At 52.4% G+C, this 27,224-nt stretch overlaps 1 protein-coding gene and 1 pseudogene across 1 annotated transcript; one reads left to right on the forward strand and one right to left on the reverse strand.

Annotated features, from left to right (window-relative positions):
• Positions 1-1,088: 1,088 nt before the first annotated feature.
• On the forward strand, positions 1,089-23,004 carry LOC119109728 (sodium/glucose cotransporter 5-like; annotated as a pseudogene).
• Positions 23,005-24,994: 1,990 nt separating this feature from the next.
• LOC119110692 (IST1 homolog) lies at positions 24,995-26,304 on the reverse strand. Its single transcript, XM_037234594.1, has one exon. It carries the CDS (start codon positions 26,115-26,117, stop codon positions 25,056-25,058), a length of 1,062 nt encoding a protein of 353 aa, XP_037090489.1. The 5' UTR covers positions 26,118-26,304; the 3' UTR covers positions 24,995-25,055.
• Between the last annotated feature and the right edge of the window lie 920 nt (positions 26,305-27,224).

A 27,224-nucleotide genomic window follows, 5' to 3' on the forward strand; every position in this document is an offset into this window, starting at 1 on the left:
CTCCAGGCACCACGCAAAATTATGCATTTTTGTCGCCGACTTTATCCACGAAGTCGGGACGTTTTAACACTAGGTAGTCAGTGCACTGGGCAAAGGAAAGCTTATCCATGAACGTCTAGTCTCCAGCCTTCACCTTACTGGCCTTTCCAGTTATCAACACACGTATGGAGAAAGAAGGTCGTCGGTCATCGTTAAAAAATAAGCAACCACGGAACCAACGTTGAATATAGTACTTAATATTTTCGCGAGAAAGGTAGGGCCAGCAACCACTAGGTGAATCTATCGCTAGGTACCACCACTGCCTAAGAGGAAAATTAGCCGACACGCATATTCGGCGTTGCCCCTCCCCTAGCGTTGAGGGGCTGGATGGCAATGCCAACGCCATTTTTCTCTCTTTGTGGCCGTCTCAACTGACTCCCACCCTATGTTTGCATTTATCGCCTTTGTACTATCCGACGTGAAGCAAACTTAGTGCACACATCACCTGTATTTATAAGATCCATAGCCGAAATCGGATGATCCTTGTTGATCAGCCAACATCAATAGACGCTTTCCCACTGAGCTATTCTATTCCACTGGTCCCACTGAGCTATTCTATCAGGCGTACTCATTTTCACAAAAGGTTGCCTTCTCAGTCACGATGCCATCCGCTGTCGAGGAACAGTCAAGGAACTCTCTCTCTCTCCCTCCCTCTCAGCACATTTCGGGACACATTGCTTTGAAATCGGGGAGGGCCCCCTATACCCCTCCTCCTCTCCATCGGCCCAATTGGACCACGCTCCAATCGCCGCTCGGTACCAGCTCTCCTAACGCCCGCCTCACTCACCGCCAGGCCCGCGCTGGTTACCTGATTACCATATTCCAGACCGTACGCGCACCACGCGCGCATAATCATCAGAGTCCACCGGTCGCGCATGTGGCCGCGCCGATCCTCTACCGATACGGGAAGACCCCGACCGACGCTGCCGCCGGCCGGTATCCAGAATCGACCACTGGCGGCGGGGCGCGGTGGAGCGGTGGTCCGCGACCTTGGCTGAGCCACCGGCGCGCGGTCAGCCGGGTCGGGCGAAGGGTCCGTGTGGGGCGTGTGGGGGCCGGTCGTGCACGTGCGCCCAGGCGCGGAGCGGGGCCGCGCGCGGGCGGTGGTCGCGCGCTGTCTCGACAGCCATGTCGTCGGAGGAGACGGAGCGGGCCGCGATGGCGGTGGTGAACGACGGGGCGCCGCCGAAGCAGAGCCTCCTGAACTACGTGGACATCGTGGTGGTGGTGGTGTACTTCGGACTAGTGATGGCCACCGGAATATACGTGGGTGTTAGAGGCATCGGGCAGCGACGCGGCCCTGGAGTTCAGGACTCCGCAGCCGTCGGGTGGTTGGGGCGGGGCTGTATCTATGAGGCGCATCGTGTTACGTGGGCAGAAACAAATGTAAGCAATCGGGGACTGACGTCAAAATTGATCTGTGCATTCGGCTTTTTTCAGAACAGTAAGGGTTTTTGTGTAACACGTCACCTAGCGCGGCACGCTAAATAGGTGCCGCGCAAGGTGACGCCTGCTAATAGTATTTATTCGGCGCATTCGCTAGGCTTTGACTCATTCGTCCTAGTATAAACGTTCCCGATCTCAACCAAAACGCGTCCTTCTTCCATAATGCTCCCGCAGTTTCGCTTCTCTGGCCAGTGGGAAGTCCCTCCCCAAGCCGCTAGCTGCGCTCCCGGGCGTTTTCTCACCAGCGGGAGCCTGCGAGAAACCCGAAAGAGCCCTTACGTGCTATGCACGTGATCCTTGACGCCGTGCAAACGATGTCGTCTATTACGTCGTAACGCCGTCTCTCCTTCGGCAGTCAATGTGTCGTCCAAATCGCGGCACGGTCAGCGGGTTCTTCCTGGCTGGACGCAACATGAGCTGGCTGCCGGTAGGTGCCAGTTTGGGAGACGCTGCCCCCGTCCCCGCCCTCATGTATATTTAAGAGCTGCTTCGATCTGTACGGTACACCTGGCGGCACAGGTCGCCAGTTCACCGCACGTGGTTCACGCTGTATAACAGGCTAAAATTGTACCGTTTAACGTGTCGTGAGAACCCACATGTAAATGCCCTCCTCTGGTGGTTGCCGAATGAGTTCCGTCATCTTTGTATTCTGTCGCACCGATGCCTTGACAGCGCGCTGCCGTCTATAAGTGTCGCTCGCTGGTTATGTTGCTGTAGGTGACAGCCGGCGGGCGCCGGATCTGCTAATCATCAGCCACCACGGCGTGTTTTGGGTCGGCCGATGTTGGCCGGTGGGCGGAGCTCGGTGACTGAAGGTTGTTTTTGCTGGCGGGCGCCGGTAGGTGGGCGCATCACTCTTCGCCAGCAACATCGGTTCGGAGCATTTCATCGGACTGGCCGGCTCCGGCGCGGCCGCCGGGATCGGGGTCGGCGCGTTCGAGTTTAACGTGAGCGCAGCTGTGCGAGCGGTAGGGTGGGCAGCGAGACTGGATGCGGCCCGGTAAACTTTCATTGGGATATTACGCTTTCCTAGGATTACATGGAAAGAAAAGGAGCTTAAAAGCTTCCATCCGTACCCTGCTTTGTGAGAGAAATACAGTGCAGATTGCCACCGTTTTTGCTTACCGCTCAATGCCAGTATGGATGCATTTCCCTTCCCATCATGGCGGACGATTATGTGTGAATAATCGCTGTCTTTAATTTATACGCTGGTGGCCTTTAAGATCAAATGTCGTGTTTGAATTTGCGACAAGATGCCACGAGCAGGGGCTGTGCGGTGGGAGAAGGTATAATATATTGCGCCGATCAAGTGCTGCAGTAGACACTGGTGCGCGGAAGGTGAAGCGTCTGCTTTGATATGGAGTCAAGCCCGGTATGCAGCTTGTGCGATACCATCGTAATGAAGCTGATGGTTGCGTGAACCAGCAGTCCAAAGGAACGTTCGTGTGCTCCCATGTATAAATCACAATAGATCATGATCTTTCTGCTGAAGTTTTAGACGACCGCTGTTCATTATTTAATGCAGAGACTGTCAACTGTCTGGACGCCAAGCATTGCATGGCATTATACTGTCAGGGGAATGGAATTCACCGCCCCTGTAAAGAAAACCTGCTTACATGCTGGTTGTGTTCCAGGCGATTATACTAATTCAGCTTCTGGGGTGGATTTTCCTGCCCGTGTTCCTGGCGAGTAGGGTAAGTACCACCAGCGTCATTTGCCGCTGCCGTCCATGCGCCGGTAAGTGCAATCTCCACTCATCAGCCGATCGACTGTGGGTCGAGACCAGCAGTTTCTACTGACGACCGTCATCGGGTGGCGACCTGGCTGAACCTACCGACCTCCGCTGGACAGAGGGATGAGGGAGTGGGGAGGCGACTGCCGGATGGCGCGCGGAAGCCGGCTCTCCAATTCAGACACGAGGAAGCTGTCTTCGAAGACGCGCGCTGGCAACAGGAGGAAGACAACGCATTCGCCGGAGAAGATCTGCGATAACCTGCGACGAGAACGTGTAGCAATTTTTGTTCACAGGCACTGGTTTTAACGCTTAAAGAGAGTATTGCACATCGACGTGGGATTTGAACTGAAATAGCCGTCTTGGAGACCGTTCCATGTAGTTCACAGCCCTGCCCTCCTCAAGACCTAAACCCCTTTAGTTTCTGAGCTGCACAACCGCAAAGATGGGGAGACTTTTCGTGGATAGTATTTCAAGGTCACCTTGTCATTCATGACGCCATAATAAGCCATTCAAATCCTGTCATTCCATAAGCCATGCGACGGTCAAGGTTAACGGCCGTTAATTGGCTCTCAATGTTGGCAAGGTATGATGGCCACATCAAACAATTACGTATCGAGGAGCATATTAACGGCAGAGAAAAATTGTGTTTTCCAGAGCAGTCTTTTCCTGTTAAAAGTGTACCAATAGTCATAAGTGAGCTCGTTTTATGGTATGTGATGCTGGCTGCTTCAATATCTTCAAGTGTGAAACACATCCTTTAAGACACCAATTTTCACCCGGCGAGTCTACCCGACCCGTCCGCCATCTACAGCGAAGCAAGAGGGAAAAAACCACGCGTAGGCGCCTAACATGAGCTTTTGTGGTTGTTTATGAATAAGCACATCGCGTGGGGAACTGCCACCCAGTATGTATTGTTATCAGGGTTATAACTTTAGTGTTCGAGTCCAGAATATGACAAAAAATGAGAATATATGATAATACATCACAGAATGAAAAAATGAGTATACATGACACATAACTGACCCCCGTCGATTTTGAAGAGGTCACTAACCAGCAAGCGGTTGTGTGCTTACACACCGTACAGTACTATTCTATACTAAATTGATGCCCGAAGATATTGTTTATTTCTATGAACAGCTAAAGACCGGCATCAGAGACCGTAATTTAGTCATGCAAAATTCAAGAAACAACCTCGCATAGGTCATTGACAAATCTGGGGTCGATTCTTGTACGTTTAAAGGAGTGGTTCGCCTTTGAAGATGTTGAAACAAGCATCAGATACGATGAAACAAGCTTGCTTATAACTCGAATATCATCAGTATATCAATATATCGTCGGGTAGGCCAGTTATACAGGCGTTATCTATAATGGTTTTTTGGTGATCTAGAAATGACGCTTGGGGGAGCGGGCATTCGGAAACGCTCGTCTTGACCCTTGCTTCTTCGTCGGACGAACGTTCACTCAGGCCTTAGATATATCATACTGCTTTTTTTCAGGAACAGTCAGCAGATTACGTTCAGCTGTTGTCTGCTCCTTGGTGAAACCTCCGGTAAAAAACGGAATATCATAGCTCAAAATTAGTTCATGATGCAGTCACGGTGGCGAAATGGACACTTTGGTCCGTGGTGACTGGTCCTGTTGCGGTGCGGCGATCACCCACTGCCTCGCCGGTGAGGTAATTCCGAGGCTCTAGCGCGGCTATCCGAAGCGGCCGGGCCCGTCCTGGGGAAAATACCGCGGCTCTGCGCCTCGGGGCTGGACGTCTGAATGATCTCGCGCCCATTCAACGGGCCTCGGCATCCCGCCCATGTGTCCTCTTTCTTGCGTAATCCTGCATCCTCTTGCGAACACTCCGAATGTCCGGGGCCGAGTATAGGCGCCAGCCACCATTATGCCGAAGGTCCCCGACAGGGGTCCTGGTGCGAGCGCCCGACACGAGCCCCGCAGAGGGCTCCCTGCGCGGGCTTTGTCTCGGCGGTTGAGTCCCAAGACGGATGTAGCCATGCCCCACCGCTCTCAATTCTCCTTCATCTCGTATGGGGTTACCCCGAATAGCCCCAAATGACCTTTACTGGTCGAAAGGGCCCTAATCCAAATAACCAAGCCACGGCTATTTGGATTGGTGTTCCGCAAGAGAGAATACCAATCCCGAGAGAAGTTGTAAGCGGAGAGCGAGGCGGTGGCACTCGCATACTCGAGCTCTGGCGACTATCTTTTAAAGCGTTCTAGGGTGACCGTCTTGGAGGCGGCCGACGTGGAAAAGCTTCCGGCCTGTTGAGAATGCAAATCCATGCTTTCCAGCCTAGCGTTTTGAGAACAGGCTTCTTAAGGCTTCCAAGCTTTGAAAAGTGCCGTCGTTCTGACTCTGCGTGTTTTACGTTATGCTACGTCAGCTACCATGGCAGTCTGCGTTATACTGTCATTGTCAGTTTCTAGTGCTAAATATATCTTTAGAAATTTAAAATAACTTTATGTGACCCACATGGGAAGAAAAGCGAACCAAGTTGAAAGTCATCTGCTGCGTCATGTGCAAACACATCACGAGTGCGCGGACTGTAGCCCATGGAACCATCTACATCACAAAACCTACCTGTTCTGTGGGTGTCTGGAGGGTCGTCGCGTCCCATACCAGTCATGCAGCCCTTGAGCGGGCCCGTCAGCCGACGAAGCGGGGTTTGACACTCGACTTCCGACCAGCCCGGCCGGCCTCGCCTGGCCGGAAGGTCACATAGTCCTGGAGCGAAGCGACTCCGTTCGGGCGCCCACTTTTTGGCATCCACTACGCCGTCCACATGGCTGTGAACAGGAACCACGAAACGGATGCAAATGGCCGACTCCGTGAACACTGACCCCTTTGTCAAATACTAGAACATAGTCTGCAGAGAAAGATGTTTTGATGTCAATGTTCACGAATCGAGGGCATTTGGAGACGTGTAGAACATGAGTTTTTTACACTATAATCATGTTTGGTGTGCTATAGCACTGTACCTGCGCGTACTGCTAGGGTTGTTTTTTTATAAAATTCCAGGCAGCCGGGTCCCCAATAATTATAGAAATTATTAATACAGAAAGCGTATTTCCTGTTGAGGTGTAGATAATCTGATGACAATGTGCTGTGTGTATGGTTGCATTGAGATGTTTTCGTCTATATGACCTTTAAATTGAACGACTGGGACAATGCGGCACACCTGAAGGACAAACAGTGGCAAATATGCGTTAAACTGGATGGTTGATTTCAGGTTGGCACATTACCGGAGTTCATGAGAAACGGTTCGGAGGTTCCAGGATCCGGGTGTACCTGGCCATCTTGTCCCTGATACTATACATCTTCACCAAGATATCGGTTAGTTTCTGTTACATTTCGGGTCTTTTCAGCCGTGCTTGCTGCATGCTAGTTAGGCAGTTCAGTTCGTTTCCTCTCGTTTCGTTATCAATTGCAAAGTTTTCTGTCATCGGCCCATCAGGGATTTTTGTGAATTTTTGCCGGATCAGAATCACATACGGAGAAGTCGCTCACTTCTTGTGCCGCATTGGCACAGCGCTGTTTAAGGGCATTCATGTCAAATTGATCTGGTTTGCCCGTGAACTCATCCGATCGCGATAAAACCCGCTGGAGGATCAGCACCTGCGAAAGATGATCAAACGCTACTTCATACCCGCTCCCGCTCCTCCCCTCTCCTCCTCGAAGCATTCGTATGTCTAGCCTCTGGTTCAAGGCCAGAAGCTTTTTAATGCTCGCATTTTTCACTCGCGCAAAAATTGGAATATCCATAATGACGTTTTTTATTAAGGACGTTGCCCAGATAATTTTGCGACCAGTTGAACTTGCGTGCTCCCTTGAATGTTCCGTAACTTTGTCGCATTATATTGGTCCTACCTTGGAGATTATGAGGATGTCCCACATTTCGATCAGCGGTTATGTCGGTCAGGTCCGTAACTTTGCATAAATAACAAGCATATCTTTGCTAGGGAATGGTAGTTTTTGGAGACGTAATACTTTGGATATGACCCCCATTCAACTCATGGTCTCCTCCGCATAAAAAAACACTGCCCCTCCGGCTTCCTGCCTCACAAGCCAAATGCAAAGTGAAAGATTATGTACCCAGGTGATGCTGCGTTACTTTCTGCACTGTTCACATTTTAAAATAATGTGTTTGGGGTATTTTCGAACGGCTTAGGGTTCATCTGTATGTGATTCACACAATTTTTTTTTTTTTACTCACGGGACAGCGCTATTTGAGACATCTCAGATCAGTACCATTTCCGGGGTGTTAGCCAAGGTCGTCCGAAGTGGCATTGACCCGGACTGAGAAGTGCATTATAAGCATCTCTCAAGATGCGTAAATTTGAGTATGCAAACGCCAAATATTTTGTGGCCTTTAACGTACCGCGCCAGGTCGTTAACGTCTCGTCAAACATTGCACGACGTTCTTGAGCGTGTTCCCAACGCGTTACGAATCATGTGTTTGTAGGGTAAGAGGAGCGTTTCAGTCATGAAACATGCGCCCACAGGTATTATCAGAACGATCAGTTCCACGGCTTTCGATAACTTGAAGTTGTGCTGGTCAGGGTGGTATTAATCGCTTGCATGCAACATGCAATGTCTAGCTTTAACGATATCTTTTTTCTATCCTTTTGCAGTTTGTTGAACAGCGGAGGTGACCGATGGTTGGTTGGATATTTGGGCTTTAGGGCACCTGGTCTACACGGTTACTCTATTGTCCATAACAAAGTGGTAATCAAAGCTGTCCAGCGGCTGAAAGCTTTTTACGCATGGTATGAACTCCTTAGGTAGGCGTATACAGCGCAGAACTTGAGATGCGATATGAAGTTGTAGGTATGTTCGATATATGGTGAGATGTCACATAGCAAATTGCAGAGCACTAGAGACGGCACAACCGGGCCAAAGTATCTTAGACATTCGGCGCGTAGTGCGGCACAGTATACGGGCACGTGTCCCACCGTAAGCGCAACGTTACAGTGCCGACACTGAGGTAGTTCGTCGCGACACGATAGGTATCGCTTTGTGACATAAACATGGCCAATCCGCAAGCGACACAAGATGATTTCCTCCTTCCGTCAAGACTTTCAGTAGGATGACTGCCACTCCTGGACAACAGGCTCAATGCTTTTCAGTTCACTAGCGCCATTGGATCCTATGTGCTGTGTCATTTTCCGCGCAAAAAAGCAGAGATGGCCGAGGTTCAAGGTTTGTAACGGGTATTGGGGACGCCGTTCGACAGGGACGAAGCGTAGCCCTCTTTGCGGTAGCGTGGACCAGCTCATTTCCAGCGATGCCAGCGTGACGTGAAATCCAGTAAGTACAGTGGTCTTACCGGCCCGGCGCATGGAGTTGAGACGCAGTGAAAATGCCCTGTAGCGGGGGATTTGCCGGAGCAAAATCGGGCCCCACCGAAGTACGTTGGTGGCACCACCACTTTGCAGAGCACTTTTCCAACAAGCTCATAGGGCTCACGTGTTAAAGACCTGCTTTCCGCAGAGCTGTGAATCAAATTTTATGTGGTCAGTCTCGATGGACCTGGCATCAGACGAAAGATTGTTCGATTGTCCAGAGCCGATCCATTAGGAGTTTTAGTTTAGCTAGAGGAGCCAAATCATACGACGGAGCAGGTCAAGGGTTTTTGTGCATGGTACGCCTTGAATCTTTCGACTTGCTCTACCCGCCCAATAGTCTCGCAGCTCAATCGATGGCACGCTGGGTCTTTAACCGAGAGGTTGTGTGTTCGAAGCTGCGGAGCATCAGGGCTTTTCTACCATTGCTGTATGGAATATGGTGAATTGTTTGCCATGAACCAGTTCATGCCGTCAGTGTAATGTAGTATACAACTCCGTTTGAGTGTTTCGTGCAAACACTCTGGGCATAGCGTTCATTTGAATTTTGAATACATCCACTACTGTATGATCTGTGCCAAGCTACCTTCAATTAATGGCTGTCAAACATTCAGTACAAACCAGAAATTTGACCTACATTGCGCATCCAGTACATTTCTAGTTTTTTACTGGAGTTGTTTTTTGCACTGAACGTCGCTCTACCCGCAACCTATTACCCTGGATTCAAACGTTTTAATGTCAAAGGGCTGCTCAGTTAGTCCAAAAAAAAATCACGAACAGACTTCTCCGACTACTTCCATCAAGCAAAACGCTTTAGTGGTGGCCACAAGCTCTGCCGTATACAGGGACACATGGGCCGGAAGTGTGAATGATCGCGTGGCGTGACTACACACAAAGGCGAAACCAACGCCCGTGTCCGTTCTAGAGCCGTCTGTATATTAGTTTTGAATCCCCATGCGTTTGAGCATGTGACAGGGCTGGGCTATCTGGCAACACACGGAATCGTATTTTGCTTCGAACCTCCGACAATGATACGTCGACGGTTGACGCTGCTATCGCCCACGGAGCGGTCAGCAGGCTACGTGGGCGCGCCACGCCCCGAAAACTGGGGCCGCTGCCATGAAGGACGTCACAAACACGAACACGTAGCAGCGCGACGCGTAATGTTTGCTCGTCTTTAAACAGCATTTGATGTGTGGCGCGACAACACGACACCATGTGTTGGACGGTTCGGGAATAGAGCCAGACTGCGAAGCGTACCACATCCACAACAATTTCCTTCGAGCCGCCTGCGAGGGTTCGTTGGCTTCGGCAAGCAAGCTGGCTGTCGAAGACGTACGACATGCACCAGCGATGATGCCAACGCAGTATGATGGACCGCATTTAATATACGCTCTACGGACTCAGAGGCTTTGTCGTATACAAAACAGGCATAGTCTGGCTTGGAGCGTATCAGATAACGGTGCAAGGACATGAGCGTCCCACTGCCGACCCGTAAGACGGTTGTGAGATGCATTTTAAACGTTCATGGATTTAAAACATCTCTCCTTGAAAGTTTTAACTTAAAGTTTAAACATGACAAAGAAACGAAAAGTTTTAACGAAAAGTTTTAATATCACAACATTTTGATATCGCACCTGAAGGTAAATTTCTATGAGACTGAATCCTGAGAAACGCACACTGGGATCGTATGGTATCACCTATCTTTGCAGACGAATGTACATGCTGGGACAGTTCGGACGTGAACAAAATGTACAGCCACTATCTCTGCAGTTGAGAGCTGGAGTCCGTTGAGCGCAGTCTAGCCCTGCAACGCCGCTAGACAGCACCGTGATCAGGATGGATCTGAGCGATCTCCGCCCCTTGTATCACAAAAAACGGCGCGAATCGGACCTAACTGAACATGACTGCCCGGTTGACGTAACATGAACAGATGTGATAGATCTGAAAATAACCGGCTTAGATGCTCTACGGCACAGACTGGACCATCTGTAGGAGCTTCATTAAAGAACTTTTAGCGATACGCAGCATTTTGTATATTTGAAGCTATTGGCCAGGAAAAGACGCGGATATTAGATGTCCTCTGGTTTCCGCCTCGGTGTCCGAAATATCTCGCCGGGGACTAGAAATTGACGCATTATCATGGTTTATGGGGTGTCTCATCTCTGCCAAAATGTTCGTCATATTGGAAAGGGGTGTAGGTGAAATGTGTCCGATTTGTATCGAGTTCATGTGGGATGACATGTATTTCAGACAATCCATGTGGCCAAAGATATGAATGAGTTGCGGAAAGTTAAAATGTGCTCAATGGGAATGTATTAAGGTGCGAAGTTGACCGAATGTCGGTCCAAGTTTATTTTGGTGTAGCTTATATATGTTAATAATTCGTTATGCAATTAGAAGACTGTCAATCGCTTAAATGAAGGTGTTGCAGCTCATAGATAAGTCCCCGTGTAATTGTGTCAAGATTTCAGCAGGCTGAGGACTTTTTTGTAGAACGGCATGAGACTACGCGGGGGAAAGCGACGCGCTTTCGAGCTGAAGCATTCCAAGCAACTGTTCAAGATGGAAGCTCACGCTGCGATTGACCAGGGCCAGCGGCCGGCGTGCTTGCGCAAGCGCTGTTTACGTGGGCTGGGTTGTATCAGCGCGTGCTACACACTTCGCTAAATGTCTCACGGAGGGGATGGCAAAAATGGGCTGTCACGCAGACCAAACGAGGCATATGTTTACGGCAAGCTTGGGGCCAGGCATGTTTGGACGTGACTCAACGAGTGTGCACAGCACATCTGACGCGGCACAATCCGCTTGCAGGCATTCGATGTTATCTGAGGGCAACGCATGTCGCCCGTATTTGCGTCGCGATTTAGTTTCAAGTAACATCGGATCAACGCACAGCTGCGTATTGCGTGACACTATCACGCATTCTCGGGGCTAATTGTTTTGGCGCGCTGGCGTATTTCTCATTAATTTATTTGCCGTAACGGTGCAGTTTATTGTGTTTTGTTATTTCTGCATGCGAAGACTAAACGTCTGTCGCATTGTTCTCCAAATTGAGCTGAGCTCCCTTCGGAATTTAAAGCTTGCAAGGCTCATGCATTACTGCAAAGTAAAGCAAGTGTGCTTGAACACTCAACTGGTTATTGGTTGTGCCTAACGCGGCCGTTAAATAGGTTTTACCTTCTTAACATATGCTGTACAGATGTCATACCAGGCCACACTCAGGAAAGCACTAAATTATGATGACATGGCATAATTAAAAGTAACGTGGCAGCAAGTGGGACCAGGAATAAGTCGATCAATTTTTTGGCATGCTCTGCGCTTTGCTACGAGCAAAAAGCCTTGGCTACGAGTATAAGTGCTATTCCTGCCATAATGTCTTCTGTCCGATAAACAAACGCGCATGCGTCATCCTGCGCTGCTTTCCATCCATGCACGTGCGCCTGCGCTAGAGCCCGCCTTCAGCAGAGATAAACGCACACCAACATAGTCCACAGGTCGAGCCACGCGCCGAAGCCTCTGTCCGCAGGTGAGGCTTGGCGCGACCCTGGCGCGACCCGTCTCCCTCGGGCGCACATCACTCAGCACGTCTCTGTTCAGGCGCACGCGCACCCTGTCCCCAGGTGAACCTGTACTCGGGCGCAGTGTTCATCCAGCAGGCACTGCGCTGGTCGATCTGGTGGTCAGTGCTGCTGATCCTGCTGGTGACCGTGCTGACCACCGTGCTGGGCGGCCTGGCCGCCGTCATATACACCGACACGCTGCAGTTCTTCATCATGATCATCGGAGCGCTTGTCGTCATGGGCAAAGGTGAACGGCACGGCAGCGAGCGTGTGACGTGTGAAGTGTGACGGGGCTGGCCTGATGGGGCTCACCTCAATGTCCTAACAGCCAGCTGAGTTTGATGACGAATTTCAGGAATTTCAGGGCATTTGTTGCGTTGTGACCATGGAATTTAGCCATGCTTCTTCGGAAAGCTGTTCCACGATGGGCTCATCTTTTTTGTTTGATGTGATTTTATTCAACGTTTTGATTTTATTAAACCCGTGGAAATGGAAAGGCATATACCCGTTCATGCAATTTTTACTACCGGGCATTGTGATTAGCTGAGGCTAGCCCAATGGACCCGAGCGTTGCACCAGATAACGACGCAACTTATTTTATGCTAGTATGGATAGTCCGCGGATTGTTTTATTTCAGAGGCAGTGCTCACAGCTAAGTCATGCATTTATGGATAACGTGCGCAACATGAGTCATAACTATGAAAAGGAAGCATCCGCCATTGGAAGAAAACCACAAGCCTAAACCGAGAAAGCGGCTGGTCCACATGCTCCTACCGTTCAATACGCAGCGCGTGCTTCTGTTGGCAGGGAGCGCGGCAGCATCCCCAGGCAGCGCCGGATCTGCCGTCGAGGTCGGATCGCACCAGGCCTGCGCGCCTCCTAACCGCCGAGTGCGCCCCTTTTGCAGCATTCTCCATGGTGGGCGGCTACTGGGAGCTGCAGGAGCGCTACATCCAGGCCATCCCCAGCGTCACCGTGCCGAACACCACGTGCGGCCTGCCGGCCACGGTGCGTCTCAGAGCAACGGCCCTCATCCGCCCGGCACGGCGCCCCGGCGACAGCCGCATCTGGTCCGTATGATGCCGGGCTGGCGGCGTTCATGGCGAACATGGTGGTCTGCAAAACAGCAGCATTCATCATGTTGAGCAGAAGCATCTATGTGGCGCGCAGCACCCCGCCGCAATGTGGCGTGTGCCGCGCTGCTATGCGCAGCAGGCTCTTAGGCGGGTACCCTGTGCTTTCCTCGCGTAAGTGGACGTCCCGTGGCGATGCACAAGTGCTACCTCCCCGTGTCTGACGGGATTCCTCGTAACTGCAGGACTCTTGGGTGATGCTGCGGGACCCTATCAATTCGGATATGCCGTGGCCCGGCTTCATCCTGGGTCAGACGCCCGCCTCCATCTGGTACTGGTGCGCCGATCAGGTGAGAACTGCCTCGCCGCTCGCTCCCGCCCCACACTCGCCACTCGCTCCTGCCACTTGCCGCTCGCTCCCGTCCCTTACTTGCCGCTCGCTCCCGTCCCTTACTTGCCGCTCGCTCCCGTCCCTTACTTGCCGCTCGCTCCCGCCCCACACTCGCCACTCGCTCCTGCCACTTGCCGCTCGCTCCCGCCCCTTTCTTGCCGCTCGCTCCCGCCCCGCACTCGCCGTTCGCTCCTGCCCCACACTCCGCTCGCTCCCGCCCCACACTCGCTGCTCGCTCCCGCCCCACACTCGCTGCTCGCTCCCGTTCCACTCACTGTTCACTCCTTCCCCACACTCCGCCTGCTCCCGCCCTGGCGAACTGTTGTAGACAGCGCTCAGTGTTTTTTTTTTAGGTGTTGGCGTTAGAAATGGGAAGACTTCGCTGTTTCCTTTGCGCCCGTGATCGCTGCTCCTGATAGGACTGAATGCGAATATGCATTCTTGTGTCAAATACATAAAGTGGCATAGCCGTACATTTGATAAAGCTAGTGGCAACATGCTTCTGTTTTGGATCGTTTGTAGTCTCATGTTTTAATCAAATCTGGAAGTCAATTAAGCATGCCGCCTCCAGCTATGAGGTATTATTATGGTGTTTACGCAAATAGCTTTCGACGGAATGGAGACACGTGCATGCTGAGTGGTGTTTTTCCTCTTGACATGGAATGAAACAGTGCTGTTGTCCGTATCACGCGCACACATGAGCGACCGGAACATTTCTGATAACGCCACCGTGACTCATCAGGCGGGTAGCTCATGAAAGGGAGATGCACTCGATGGTTTGTGTGGGCGAAGCTTCATTCGAGCCTTGTTTCCAATATATTCCTTCCCGTCCCGCGCCCTTTTCCCAACTCACGCCGCAAGCTCCCTTCCGCCCGGACGTGGGAGCCCCCAGCGCTGGTTGGTTTGCTGCGCGCTGACAGACGAGCGTGGCTGCAGGGCTCGCGCACGCACCGTTGCCGTCCGTTGAGTTTGGCTGACGTTGTCGCCCCGTCAGAACTGCCAGCTGCGCGTCATTAGTCGCCACGGAATAGTGAACAGCTGACCAACGACAGACGAGTCACCCTAGCCAGCTGACGCAGCAGTCTTAGTCAGCTGACTGACGCTGTGGGGTGACCCACGTGAACCAGACGATCCTGAGATGTCACTCGGTCGAACGCAGCCGAATGAGAGAACAAAAACGTAAGGATACCGAATGGCTTATATGAAAAGTCCAGCGTGATGTTCCTGTGTGCGAACACTCAGGCTGTAACTTTGGAGGTTTAAGCAATGTTCGCTGTCAGTGGCACACTTGAGACATTGCCTGCCGCTGCTGCAGATGATGGTGCAGCGGGCGCTGTCGGCCAAGTCGCTTTCGCACGCCCAGGGTGCCACCCTGATGGCCGGCTACATCAAGATCCTGCCCGTCTTCATCATGGTGCTGCCCGGCATGATCAGCAGGGTGCTCTTCCCCGACGAGGTCAGCTGTCCCGGAAAGACTGGTGGGAGGCGGGCCACATCGAGCCAGCAGTCTCGAGCGCGACTGGCCAGCGTGGGTGACGGGCCTGGGCGGGGGGTGGGGTCACGGGTCAGCCATATCAAGCTGGGAGTCATGGGTCAGGTCAACGGCATCAAGCTGGGGGTCATGAGTCAGTTCAGTGATATTAAGTTTGGCCAGTGGGGCGTGGGTTACGTATGGGTCAGCAGTCTCGGGACTCGAGTAGGGTTAGCCGGGTATGGGTCATAAATTAGATTGCCTGATTACCCGATTACCTGATTCAGGCACAACCAGCGGCGCGTAGGTTGTGAGTGAGTCGAATTTTGCGGACCACACCCCAGGAACTGGAACTGGTACATCTAGAACTGGTACATGGGAACGCCGTCTGATTTCGAAACCAAAACAGCCATGCGTACGAACAAAAGCCAACTAACGTTGTAAGAAAACGCCGAGAGCCAGAACTGCGCTGTGGCTATTTCAGAGAAATGATGGCCTGCACGCCAAGAACTGATACGTAGGTCGACGGTCGATAAGTTTTTGTCAAGATAACACAAAGTTGTCTGCGCCGGGGGTCGCTTTCCTGGACTTCTGCTGAACTGACGGCCACAAATGCGCATTACCTGTACCGACCCGGAGTGTGGGGCAGAACACTGAGCAGCGCGGACGGGCACCCTCAGGTTGGCTGTGTGGTACCCTCAGGTCGGCTGTGTGGTACCCTCAGGTCGGCTGTGTGGTACCCTCAGGTCGGTTGTGTGGTACCCTCAGGTCGGCTGTGTGGTACCCTCAGGTCGGCTGTGTGGTACCCTCAGGTCGGTTGTGTGGTACCCTCAGGTTGGCTGTGTGGTACCCTCAGGTCGGCGTGTGGTACCCTCAGGTTGGCTGTGTGGTACCCTCAGGTGGGCTGTGTGGTACCCCCAGGTTGGCTGTGTGGTACCCTCAGGTCGGCTGTGTGGTACCCTCAGGTCGGCTGTGTGGTACCCTCAGGTCGGCTGTGTGGTACCCTCAGGTTGGCTGTGTGGTGCCCTCAGGTTGGCTGTGTGGTACCCTCAGGTCGGCTGTGTGGTACCCTCAGGTTGGCTGTGTGGTACCCTCAGGTTGGCTGTGTGGTGCCCTCAGGTTGGCTGTGTGGTACCCTCAGGTCGGCTGTGTGGTACCCTCAGGTTGGCTGTGTGGTACCCTCAGGTTGGCTGTGTGGTGCCCTCAGGTTGGCTGTGTGGTACCCTCAGGTCGGCTGTGTGGTACCCTCAGGTCGGCTGTGTGGTACCCTCAGGTCGGCTGTGTGGTACCCTCAGGTCGGCTGTGTGGTACCCTCAGGTTGGCTGTGTGGTACCCTCAGGTTGGCTGTGTGGTACCCTCAGGTCGGCTGTGTGGTACCCTCAGGTTGGCTGTGTGGTGCCCTCAGGTCGGCTGTGTGGTACCCTCAGGTCGGCTGTGTGGTACCCTCAGGTTGGCTGTGTGGTACCCTCAGGTTGGTTGTGTGGTGCCCTCAGGTCGGCTGTGTGGTACCCTCAGGTCGGCTGTGTGGTACCCTCAGGTTGGCTGTGTGGTACCCTCAGGTCGGCTGTGTGGTACCCTCAGGTTGGCTGTGTGGTACCCTCAGGTCGGTTGTGTGGTACCCTCAGGTCGGCTGTGTGGTGCCCTCAGGTTGGCTGTGTGGTGCCCTCAGGTGGGCTGTGTGGTACCCCCAGGTTGGCTGTGTGGTACCCTCAGGTTGGCTGTGTGATACCCTCAGGTCGGCTGTGTGGTGCCGGAGGAGTGCAAGAGGATCTGCGGAAACGCCGTCAGCTGCTCCAACATCGCCTACCCCAAGCTGGTGCTCAGCATCATGCCGCAGGGTGGGTTCTCTGGTCGGGAGCAGCTGCTCCTAGCTCTGTTCTGAGTATGTTCGGCAGAAAGTTTGGGAATCCGATTTTGATGCGGCTTTGCCATGCTTGCGTGCATTTTGATCCGGTAGTCGTGTTGCCATTGGTTGGCCATGTTTAAATGACATACCAGAGGCTGCCCTGCGAACAAAGGCGGACAGAATTTATCTGTTTAAATATCATCCACCATTTTTATCAGTGTATCCGTTTTTATAGTTTGGATATCCCATAGTCGCCGTGGTTGAATCCTTTTTTTGATAGCTGATCAATAAGGTAATTTGTTGCGTATTGCGCATTATGTATGACACATGTAGCAGGATGTACCATAGAAGACTAGGCACAGTTATATCGGGTTATCCGATCGCGTCATTCCTCGCTCATCGCTTGAGTAGTGCGCGCTTACTACAATGTACCTCTGCTCCCGGCAGGCATGCGCGGCGTCATGATCTCGGTGATGCTGGCCGCCCTGATGTCCGACCTCACCTCCATCTTCAATTCGGCCTCCACCCTCTTCACCATGGACGTGTACGGTCTGTTCCGGTCCAAGACCTCTGAGCGACACAAGATCATGGTCGGCAGGTGGGTCTGCGCTGATCTGGCTCGAAGCGCACCATGCCGGTCGCTGGTGCTGGAGGCGCAAAGCTCCCACATTGCAGCGTGGCCCGCAGTGTGTCCCTGCTATATTTAAGCTGTTTGTGTCGTATGTGTCCCATCCATAATGGCATTTGGTTGCCTATCGCCCCTGGGCGCGTCTCTTTTTGACGCTATTGCTGTGGCGTGTCCGATTTCATTATGCACATGGACCCGACCCCTCGTGTCCCAGCTAGGCAAAGCGAAGCCCACAGCGCATGGTTTACTGCTGTCCGGCGACTAGATGACCATTCTGTCCGTGTGTCAGCAGGTGGTCAGATGGCCATTGTATCCGTGTGTCAGCAGGTGGTCAGATGGCCATTCTGTCCGTGTGTCTGCAGTTCTGCACCAAATGTGGCCACCTTTTCTGGGGTTCGGCTGATAAATGAAGGCGCCGCTCGTATCGGATGACTGCTTTGTTTACGTTGCGCGTAATCAAGACGGCTGCTCGTCCCCGCAGATACAGACCAGCCTAAGCGACTATGCTACGTATTGCTGGAATGGCCTGCGTCTTGCTTTGCCACAGACGCCTCCCGATTACCACTGATGGCGCGTGTGGTCTAGGGGCGTATCGCTGGCGTCGGGTGCCGCCAAATTCCAGAGAATCCGCGTCATGGGCTGGCCGTGATGTACATTGCTAGTCTAAAACATTTATGGATCATCAGCCCGTGACGTCTTGCTGACCAGGTAGTGGATCTCACGGGCCGCAGCCCGTTCTGCTGACGTCATCAGCCCACGGTGTCGCGTGTCCCGCTGACCTGACCTCGTGCCGCAGGCTGTTCGTGTGCTTCATGGTGCTGATCAGCATTGCATGGATTCCGCTGATCGACAAGGCGCAGGGTGGACAGCTGTTCCTCTACATCCAGTCCATCTCGGCTTACCTGGCGCCGCCCATCGCCGCTGTCTACACCATGGCTGTCCTCTGGAGACGCATGAACGAAGCGGTGAGGCGTGGGCGGCCGGCTGTCACTGACGTGTCGCCCGGCGCCATTTCCGTGGTGGCGACAGCAGCGCCGCGTGGTGGTCAATATATACAAATGACGATTTGCACAAATTGCAGCGAATTTCCTGCAATGGGTGTTTATTACGTATGCCTCCGCGTGTGGGAAAAAATAGTTAAGAGCTTCCCACGCATTTTTCATCATGTAACACTGTCCAACTATAGTATTTCGGCTCGACATTGACGATGGAAACTGAAGGAGATAGGCAGCATCTTCTCTTCAAAGCATAAACATTTGTCAATAATGTCAGCGCATTCATCATAGTGGAGGCACATGGTAAAGGTGGCTGGTTGATCCCGGAAGGACTTGATCACGCGAAATCAATTCATGCTCATGACGTTGATGCTCACCTAGTTTCTGGCTCGTCATTATGCGGGGCAATATTGTGTAATTATGTGTGCAATGCACGCAATCCAGTGCGCCATTCCATGGGGGAGACCTTGCAATGTATATTGCGGAAATGGTAGTGGTAAAGTTACAAAATTGCGCTTTAGGTGAAGTACGTTGAACCACTTAATGTTACACACTTCTGTTAGATACTCATAGTCATACCTAAATTTGTCTCTGGTAGCTTCAGGAATTGAATGCCAGACGCTATGACAGACTCTTCGATTCTGCTCGCGTCGCACCGTGCCGTCCGACGCACTTTGAGGCGCTGAACATTGACCCGGACGGCCTGATGGCTCGCTGACAAGCGCTGATTTTTGATGGGCACGTTGGATGGATGAGGGCCAAACTTTGTGACTTCCCCTCGGAGTCCCGCACGGACGTGTAGCGGTCACGGCCTTTCTGTAACTTTCCATTCGGGCCACGTCAGCGGTCGGGTCGGGCTGCTCGTTTCGTGTCTATCGATCGTCGCAGCATTGCGTCGTAGCTGGGCTGGCAGGGAGCGTGTTCCACTGCGAGCGCGGTGGAATCTAAGGTCGTATGACGGTGGGGTCGTTCGGGGCAGGTCGCGCAGTATGAATGTTTGGCAGTGCCTGACCTGACCCACCGTCCGATCTGGCCTGGGCGGAGGGAGGTCCAAACGTGCCGATTACGTGCAAATCTGACCTAAATATGGGCATTTCTGTCCCCACCGTTTCCGAATGCCACGCCCGGCTGGTGCGCCTGGATCCACCGGTACCCTAGGTAGATGTGCTGGTCAGTCATATATAAAACACATCGGTATGAGACTCAAACATATGAAGTACACAGTAAACGTTTCAAAAACGCCACCATACTGGGATCGCAATCTTTCGTCAGATGACCCAAACACCATCATCCACTGAAGGATTGGGATCTGAGGTGGCGTTCTTTTGGTATGCTACGTGTCTTTTTGTATTTGCACGTGTCGCAAGACAACAAGTTTAGTATATGGTTACAACACCTACAACATCACTTAACTATGAACTGAAATGTAATTAACTACGTAACGGGCGACGAACCGACTCGAAGAAGGTGTGACACTGACTAGCGAACGATATACAGATCGTTGGCGATTACCTCCAACGTGTAACCGTGTCGATCGCGCTGGCCGTCGGGGCTGCGCTGCCTCCGGGGCGATACCCGACTCCGCGGTGGTCGTCTCACGGCCGGGCCCAGGCTGTACGACTTGCCTAACATGTCGCCAGCTGTTGCGGCAATGCGTGTACTGCGGGTCCGATCACGGCTACTTCATCTGTCCGACGGTGGATGATCAGGGTAACAGGACACTGTGAATGATGGATCCGACGGTGAATCGTCAGGAGACGCCACGGGACCTGGCTGACCGGCCACCTCCGCTGGCAGGGCGCCTTCTGGGGACTGATGAGCGGCTTCATCGTTGGCGTCATTCGGATGGTGCTGGATTTCGTGTACATGTTCGACGCGCCAAAGTGCTGGGAGACTGAGGACACCCGGCCGGCTGTCGTGGCCAAGGTGGGTGGAGTGACATGCGCGCTGACGGGTGGTGGGCACGGGCCCGCCCGCCCGACGTCAGGCCAAGGTTGTCATGCGTGCCGCTGCCAAGATCACATGCGCCGGCCTCCGCTGGAGTTCGAGCCGAAGAAGCGCGGTGACGTAATACCCCGGCGAGAGAACGTCAGTCGCTGGCGAGGAGCTCCGGGGCAGTGACGGCGCTTCTCTCCGGCTATTGCGGATCAAAGTCCATCTTAGTTCACCCTGAAAGTCTCGAGGGTTTTGCAGCAACCTCTTCCGCCTGTTCATAACGAAGTTGGGTCTACCAAAGAAAAAGTTTGCGTAAGTTTTTCACATACCCTTTCAATTCATTTAGTGTTTTTTTTCTTGTTGCCGTGTTTTTATCTTAACGCTATGCTAATTCGCGATTTTTAAAAAAATCTCAACCAGGTGGGGGTGGGTGAGGCACATCATTTATGACGGTGTACTAGTCCACGGCGTTGTTGCCGGAGAGAAAGCGTACAAGCGAAAATGCTTCAGTTGAGCGGTTTTTACCGTTGAAGTTTTGCTTACTTAAACGCTCGTCCCTTAAAAATGATATCTAGTAACTTCCGCAGTAGACCCACTTCCATGAACGAACCTCACAAAATTCGACCAGGACGAAACGCAAGGCTTGTGAGAGGCTAGAGCGTTGGCACCCAACCGGCAGCTGCGTGTTCAGCGCGCTTTGCTGACTTCAGATGCACTACATGTACTTCGCGATGCTGCTGTTCTGGCTGACGGGCGTGGTGGCGGCGGCCGTGTCGCTGCTGACCGAGCCGCCGGAGCACTGGCGCGTCATCCGCACCACCTTCTTCACCCGCTTCTCGGAGGAGAGGCGCCAGGATGAGGCGGCGCCGGCCGAGCCGGCCGACACCGACAAGTTCGCTCTGGAGACAGACGAGCTGGACCGTCCAGGTGAGAGGAGGCTGCGAACCTGCGTCGGCCACAGGTGCGCATGATGAGTGCGGACGGAGCGACCATGTGTGTATATGTCTGCGTATTGCACAACTGTACGTACCACCTTTGATGCGGGTGGGATCAACCGTGCGTCGCGTGCAAATGGCTGTTGAGTACCATGCCTCAAAACGGCCCGTGTTTTCGGTAGCCGTCTGAACTCTCGGCTCGAGGTTTCAGGTCGAGGCGATTCATCTAATTGCGCCGAACCGTCCGACGGCCCATCCGAATTCGCGGTGCTGCGCTATTGATTGTGGCAGGCCTGCGGCAACCCCGCAGACTTCTCCAGCCTGAGCCCACACCCGGCCGGCTGGCGGCGCGATGACACGCCGGCCGTCCCCAGAGCCGGCCGTCTGGCAGCGGGCCTACAACTGGATATGCGGCTACGAGAGCGCCGCGGCCGAGAAGGCGCACGCGGCAGAGCTGCAGCGCCACCTGCTGGAGGTCAGCAGCATCCGGCAGCCGCGCCGCCAGCGCCTTCTGCTCAACAGCCTGCTGGTGGTGGTGCTGGCCACGGGTGTGGCGCTGCTAGCCTTCTTCACCGTCAACCCGTTCCCGGAGGCCGTGTACCGCGAGGTGCAGACCAACAAGCTGCGCTCCATGGGCTACCCATCCCCATGGCCGGAGGAACTTTAGCCGGACCGCCGGCCGCGCGGAGCCGCGGATGCCCGGCAGGCCCGACGACGTCATCCGCCGTCACGTCCGGTGCGGGAGTGCCCCCTGGCAGCCGAGTCGGTGCCGCCCGCGCTCCGTCGCGTCGAAGGTCGCTGAGCTCCTCCGCGGGAGCCGCGCCGCGCCAGCGCTGTCCCCCTCGGCTCCGATAGGCGGGCCCACGCCACTTGCTGTCGCATGGCGACTGCCTTACTGCAGTGTTGTTTGCCGGTCATTGTGCTAGGCTGCGCGCTCGTTACCCATTGCCTCTGTCGCGCGTGAAGTAATCGTTAGACTGATCATCGATCAGCTAATGCTGTGTACTGGGATGTAACTAGATCCCAAAGGCGCACCGTGTTATTTGGATTGGTCCAATGGTAGGAGGTTGTAACCCTGAATTCATGACTTCTTTGGGTCCGATCCATGATCCAACTGACAGTTCCATTTATTTTGATTTCTATCCACACATATCTGGTAGTATAGCTGCTGTGTCGCACTGAAAGCTGTCCCACAGTTGTGCCATGTCTGACTAGCGGAATCCCGTGGAACACGTCTGAGCAATGTGCGCGCTCCCCGAGGACTGAGCACTCGCACTGTGTCACACCTAATGTCGCCAATGTGTGACGAACATCCCTGACAGAGGCGGATCCAGGATTTTCATTCAGGAGTAAGGAAGGGGTCGCCCTGTAGCGGCATTCGGTTGACCTGGCACGCCAAAATGGAGCAAACTTCGTTTGCAAAAAATTATAAGAAAGGAATGAAAAAATTAAATTGAGAAAAAAACTTGCATAGTCGCGAATTTCGGCTCCCAGACACACTGCTGTTTTGGAGCGTTGTTTTACTCACGCGGCACACGTTTGACGTTCAATATGATGCCCTCGGCTCACTGCTTACGTGACAAGTGTCACGTGCCCTCGACACAGGGACACCAATTTTTATCACCCATGGGAACGGGGGGGGGGGGGGAGTGGCGGCGGTGGCCACCCTGCAGATCCGTCCCGGGCCAATGGCTTTGCGTGTAATAGCATGTAGAATCGGCAGCGATAGTGGAGCCCTGCCTGGTTATCTGGCTGGATAGTTGGTGCCCTAGCTACGCGCCAGTCATTGTTGACGCGGATCAACGTTTATCCGGCAGGGAGCTTCTGCCGCCATACATGAAATCCCTTCTGTGGCGGATGTCGAAAATACTATGGACGAATATACCTTAGTTTTACAGGCATCAGAACGCTTTTCGGGGAGTCCTGAGAGTGACGTAGCTCGTAGAGTCCTCTGGAACCACGTTTTGTATGCACTGGGTGGAGCATTGCTTGCAGCGGTCCCACGACGCCTTCAGCTGGGCTTTTGCAAAGTACATGAGGTCATGCCGACGCGATTGCAAGAGTGCTTTACACGTCTTGACAACGGAGCAGAGGGGCAGAAGCGATGTATGAATTTGGGGGGGGAAGGGGGGGGCTGAGGACCAGCGCTCTTTCGACAAGGGAGCTTTGAAACAGTAAAACCCTATGACGATGTTATGGAAACGGCGACTACATCTGGACCAAGGACCTGGAGTTAAGTGCTGGCATTCCCCTGCTCATGCTCACGTGGGACTCCAATACGCCCAGCATACGAAACGAAGTGCGCTTGTGCATTGCCCACCAACTTATGTACTATAATGCCCGGGCCGATAGTTGGTTAGATAGATAGATAGCCGATATGGTTGCCGATAGTCCGGAAAGCATCCTAGCCAAGGCAGCCGTCGCATCACCGATCGTGTGAAGCGAGTGCTGCAGCGAACATCCAGATATAAATGACGCGCGCACGCTAGCTCAAAAGCGACTTTACTGAAATGTGGTCATTGTGAGCCGCACCTGGGCGACCGGTTCGCCCCGAGATTGTCGTGAAAGTGAGCTTTAAGATGACTGTCGAGAGTCACGAATGTCACTGTACACACAACAAATGGTAGGCAATGTGTATGGGGGCATGTCCAGTGCCCATTTTCTTCAGAGCATCCTTGTTCAGTGGGAAAACCCAAGAGCATGGGGTCTGCACATGGGTGTAAAACATAGTGTGAAAGGGAGATGACACATTGAAAAACCGAGTATCTTAATGAGCTGATCCTTGCACATAATGCTCAAATATGAGAGGCACATCACCTCACAGTCAACATGCATTGCAAGAGGTGGCTGAAAATGACAGTTTTCCTTTGTATTAAGCATGAAAGCAGTGCATACACTCACACAGTCAAAGTGCACACTTTGGTTGGGAGACCTATCAAGTTGTCACACAGTCCAGTGTTATCAGCATTAAGTTTCCAAGTGCTCAAACTGCATGGCACCTGCTGTCCAATCAAGAAAACAAAGGCAGACATGCTACAAAGACAACTGCAGTTCATTCCCTACCCACCATATGCCCACTCTGTCTACATAAGCAAAATATGAAGCACATTCAGGCCAGTTTGCAACAACATAACACAACATGCACTTCTTATAAACAATGACACTCAAGTGTCAGAACCCAGTTCAATTCTGCCATATTGACCTTGAAAGTATCTTCCTGACCATACATGTCATGCTTATTCCTCCTGACCAAAATTCCCAAGCATTTTCAGGCCATTGATCTTTTACAATAATTGTCCAGAAAATGTCACAAGTTGGTGTTTCAACTGAGATCCAACATGGGTTTACAAAAATATGTTACTCTCCAAATAAAGCAATCACATTTCTTTCCCAATCATACCCAATTGCAGCAAATCTCATAATTTGCTCTTCTATGTGAGTTTTAAGAGCAAAGATTGTTAGCATAACATTGAGTCATTCAACATACTTGAAGCACCCTTAAATTAAAGTTGATGCAGTCTAATACCACTATCCTATTAGCAGTGGCAGCCAGTCCCAGCATCTGATGGCATAGTACACTGCCCTGCTGCATCAACACATCTTGGTGAAAGCATATGCATACATTTCTTTCCATCACCCACTATGACTACTTCCTTTTCTTCAAGGCTTCAAACCTCTTTGTCAAGTCATCAAAGTTGGCTTCTTCATCTGGGTTTCCTGTTGGTGCTGAGTTGGTACCAGAAGCTGGTGGCCCAAATGTGTTGAATTCAGCAGGGACATCAGGCAAGTTCAGTGCATTATCTACCTTTGACCTTGGTGCTGGGGTTGGGTAGTTGAAGTTGGTGTTCAGTGGCTTTTCTGGAGGATTGAAGTTCACATTATATGGGCTGTATGCGGGACCTGGGGCTGGGTAGGCTGGTCCGGCACTACCTGGAGCCTTAAATGTTGATGGGTCAACAAATCCCAGAGGAGGTGCCACTGCATCTGATGGAACTGTGGGCAGGACAATGCCTGAAGCCCCCATGGGAGGTTCTGAAAACCCACCTCCTCCTCCTCCTCCTCCACCACTGCTCTTGGGTCCACCTCCAGCACCACTGTCCTCAGTGCCACCGAAGTTGATGAGGTTTTCACCAGTAGCATGCATTTCATCCTCTGCCATCACTTGTGGGTCCGGCCCATATGCCACGTTATAGTTTCTTGCAATTTCGCACAGGTATTTCTCCACCAAAATCTTGGGTGGGGCTTGGACTGACAGTTTGTGCATCAGTTTTGGTGACACAGCTCCAATGCTGTTCTCCCTGCATGCTTGCACATACTCCTGTCCATACTTGGTACCAAGCTGGCTTGCAATGACTTGCAACTCAGCAATATCAGCCTGCAGACGTGGAGTGACCCACAAGATACTCGCAATGGGCTCTGCCAGCCCCTCATCCAACGTCTTCATTTGCTGAATCAAACCCATCCTTGCAAGCAGCAGATCACAGTAGCACTCCACAATTTCCATGGCTTCCACCAGGTAATCTTCACGGATGATGTGTTCCACTCGAATTTTCGCCCTTTCCACTTTGTCTGCTGCAATGTAGTCAGCTATTTCCTTCCTTGCCTTCTGTGCCAGCTCCGTTTTTTTCTTTTCCAGTAGTTTCAGCCTGCTGACAGCCAGTCGCAGGTTGGTCTTAAGCTTGTTGTAATTTGGGCCAGAGCTAAACATATCTAGGATAATGAGGTGCGGATTGTATCACCCACTCCACAGCCTAACCGAGCGGAAATGTCTGAACAGTAGGTAACAGCGGTTGTGTCCCGAAGACCCGCACAATCAGCGCAACAGCCCAACTCAATGCCCAAGGCCCTGGAACAGACTCAACACCGTACCGTAGCACCACCCCATAGTACCACCGTAAAGCGCGTCACAGATGAGTCATATCTAAGGCTATGTCATATCAAGGTTACTTCAGTTTAATATACTGCAATAATGTTTGTTGGATGTCGAATCGTAAAAGATGGACGATATAATATCGTCAACGTACCAGTCGAGATTTAAACTCCAGATATAGCCAATATAGAACAAATGTTATCATCAGAGTTCTCACACATTGCAAAGCAGCCTTCATGGGCATGGAAACAGAAGGAGACGGCCCGCACTTCGAATGCTTAACGTTGAACTTAGGCGATGCATGCACAAACATTTATTCGACCCTTGGCACTGCCCGCCCCCTTCCCTTTTCTTCCGGGCTCCCTGACACACTTCTTCATTTTAAGCATTTTAAGCATATATATATATATACTATATATATATATATATATATATCCGTTCCGAGTTAAAGTATTTCAAGCATGTCATAAGCGCAGGAACAGGAAGAAGGGACGGTGGGCAGGATGGGTCCATGCACTTAAAATTTTTTACTAAAGGGGGTAAAGGAATCTTGACAGGAAGCAGGAGCGTCACGATCGACACTTTCGAAACTCTGGTGCACGAGCTCGGGGCTCCGACGTTTCAGCAACGCGCTGACGGACGCGCAGTCGCGATGGGTCCCGAACGGCAAGCAACAAAACTATGCACCATCTGCCTTTCACGGCCTGCTGCATGCAGTTTGTAAGCGAATATTTTTTCTAACCCGCAGGCCGCTGGGGTGGCCCAAGCGACACGACTGACTCAGTCTGAGGTGGCTAACACTGGCCGGACGCTGCGATTCAGGCCCGTCGGGAAGCCCTGAGTGACGGCTACTCTAGTTCTTCAGAGTCTTCGATCAATTGTGCAACAAAATGGCGTCATCTCTACAAATGGACAAACAGGGGCCATCAGGCGACAATAAGATGG

The sequence above is a fragment of the Pollicipes pollicipes genome, unplaced genomic scaffold (genome assembly GCF_011947565.3).
Source record: "Pollicipes pollicipes isolate AB1234 unplaced genomic scaffold, Ppol_2.1 Scaffold_7231;HRSCAF=8579_pilon_pilon_pilon, whole genome shotgun sequence".
NCBI classification, from domain to species: Eukaryota; Metazoa; Arthropoda; class Thecostraca; order Pollicipedomorpha; family Pollicipedidae; genus Pollicipes; species Pollicipes pollicipes.